The sequence below is a fragment of the Lathyrus oleraceus genome, chromosome 5, assembly GCF_024323335.1.
Source record: "Lathyrus oleraceus cultivar Zhongwan6 chromosome 5, CAAS_Psat_ZW6_1.0, whole genome shotgun sequence".
Classification (NCBI taxonomy): Eukaryota; Viridiplantae; Streptophyta; class Magnoliopsida; order Fabales; family Fabaceae; genus Lathyrus; species Lathyrus oleraceus.
The window spans coordinates 338900404-338902391 of NC_066583.1; the positions used below are offsets into that span (position 1 = coordinate 338900404).

Sequence of the window (1988 nt, forward strand, 5' to 3'; positions counted from 1 at the left end):
TTCATAATACTTCTTTGAATTGAATTCTAATCATACTTTGACCATCTTTTATGAATAAATCCTAATTGGTTAATTTCACTCATTCAATTGTTTTGTGGCTTTGTCCATTCTTGATAAGTTTTCATACATTAGCCATAGGTTTGATTTATCCTAGTTGGTTGATGTTAATCTCACCTTTTGTCCTTAGTGATTGAATTGTAAGTCTTCCTTGCTTATTATAGGGTTAACCCCTCACTAGCAAGTTGAAGCTTTTCTCACATGGTGGACTTATTGTTTGTATAAGGTTGAGTTTTCTCCCGTGGATAACGAAAGACCTTAGGGCTTTTGTTTTAAAATGAATCCACTCATATTTTGGAAATCTTTTAGCCGAACTACGGCGTTTTGATCCTTACCTTCCATGGAAAGGTACGTAGGCAACGGGTTCATCCGTTCAAACACAAAATAATAACTTGTATATTCTTTTTCGCATCCCTTCAATCCATGTTTGCACAATAAATATTTCATAAACAAATAACATTTCATACAGCAAGTTGTGAAAAGGGCTCCCTAGGAGTACCTAGGACGTTTTGGGTGCCTAACACCTTCCCATTGCGTAATTAACCCCTTACCCAGATCTCTGATCTTTTCATTAGTTTTCTATGTGTAAAACTTCTTAGGCTTTTGTTCGCTTTTTAGCCATTCCTTTGGATAAATAAAAGTGCGGTGGCGACTCGATTCTTTGTATGCTTTGCTTTTGATTTAGTTAATAAATCATAAAGTGACGAATACACCGCTACACATATATTCATGCATTCATTAACATCATCTTAATTGAAGTATTCAAGGAACTTAGAAGCATTTGTTGTAAATATCATAGGAATTTTTCACTATGGATTTTGGAAGAAGAAGAACTCAAAAGCATACTTTCAAGAGTCCAAAATTGGAGGATTTAAGACAGCTAGGATCTCTGGTGGTTAATCCTGAAGACTTCAAAGGGAAATATGGGAGACTTCTACCTCTTTTGAAGACCAACATGGTGGAGGGGGTGCTTACTACATTAGTTCAGTTCTATGATCCATTGTACCGGTGTTTTACCTTTCTAGATTATCAGCTTGTGCCTACCTTGGAAGAGTTTCATCATCTGATTAGCCTACCCATTCCTAATCAATTCCCCTTTTCCAGTTTAGAAGAAATTCCAAAGCATCAAGACATTGCAGAAGCTACTCATTTAAGGATGTCTGAGAGCAACGCTAATCTGACTACAAAAGGAGGAATTCTTGGTTTGCCTGCTAAATTATTGATAGATGAGGCTCATTATTTTGCTAGCATGAAGAGTATGGACGCTTTTGAGGTTATTCTTGCCTTGCTCATCTATGGATTATTTTTCTTCCCTAATGTTGACGACTTTGTTGACATTAATTCTATCAAAGTATTCCTAATTAGAAATCCAATTCCTACCTTGCTTGTAGATGTTTACCATTCAGTCCATCTCAGGAATCCTCAAAAGGGAGGAATGATCATATGTTATACAACTCTGCTCTACAAGTGGTTTATTTCGCACTTGCCTCGGTCTACTGCCTTTTGGGACCTCAAGGATGGTTTGCTATGGTCACAAAAGATTATGTCTCTCACTTATTCTGACATTGATTAGTTTGATCGTGCTTATGAGGGGGGTGACAATTATTGATAGTTGTGGTGAGTTTCCTAAAGTACCTCTTCTTGGTAAAAAATGAGGCATTAATTACAACCCGATTTTGACTCGCCGTTAGTTTGGATACCCAATGAAGGACAAGCCCAACACCATCTTCTTAGAGAGTTTCTTCTTCAAGGAAGGAGAAGACAACAAAGCGTTCAAAGAAAAGATTATGCATGTCTGGCGCCACGTGTTGGTGTAAGCCCTAGAGGCCAATACTTTTGGTACTTGTATTAAATTATTTATTAATAATAAAAGGCTTTTTCTTTGTTATGTTTGTTGAATAAGGTCCCTAGAATATCTAGTCCATTTAATG

At 36.7% G+C, this 1988-nt stretch overlaps 1 protein-coding gene across 1 annotated transcript; it reads left to right on the top strand.

The window, feature by feature from the left end:
- The first annotated feature begins 868 nt into the window (after nucleotides 1–868).
- Nucleotides 869–1630, top strand: LOC127080538 (uncharacterized). Its single transcript, XM_051020856.1, has one exon. It carries the CDS (start codon nucleotides 869–871, stop codon nucleotides 1628–1630), a length of 762 nt encoding a protein of 253 aa, XP_050876813.1.
- Nucleotides 1631–1988: the final 358 nt, after the last annotated feature.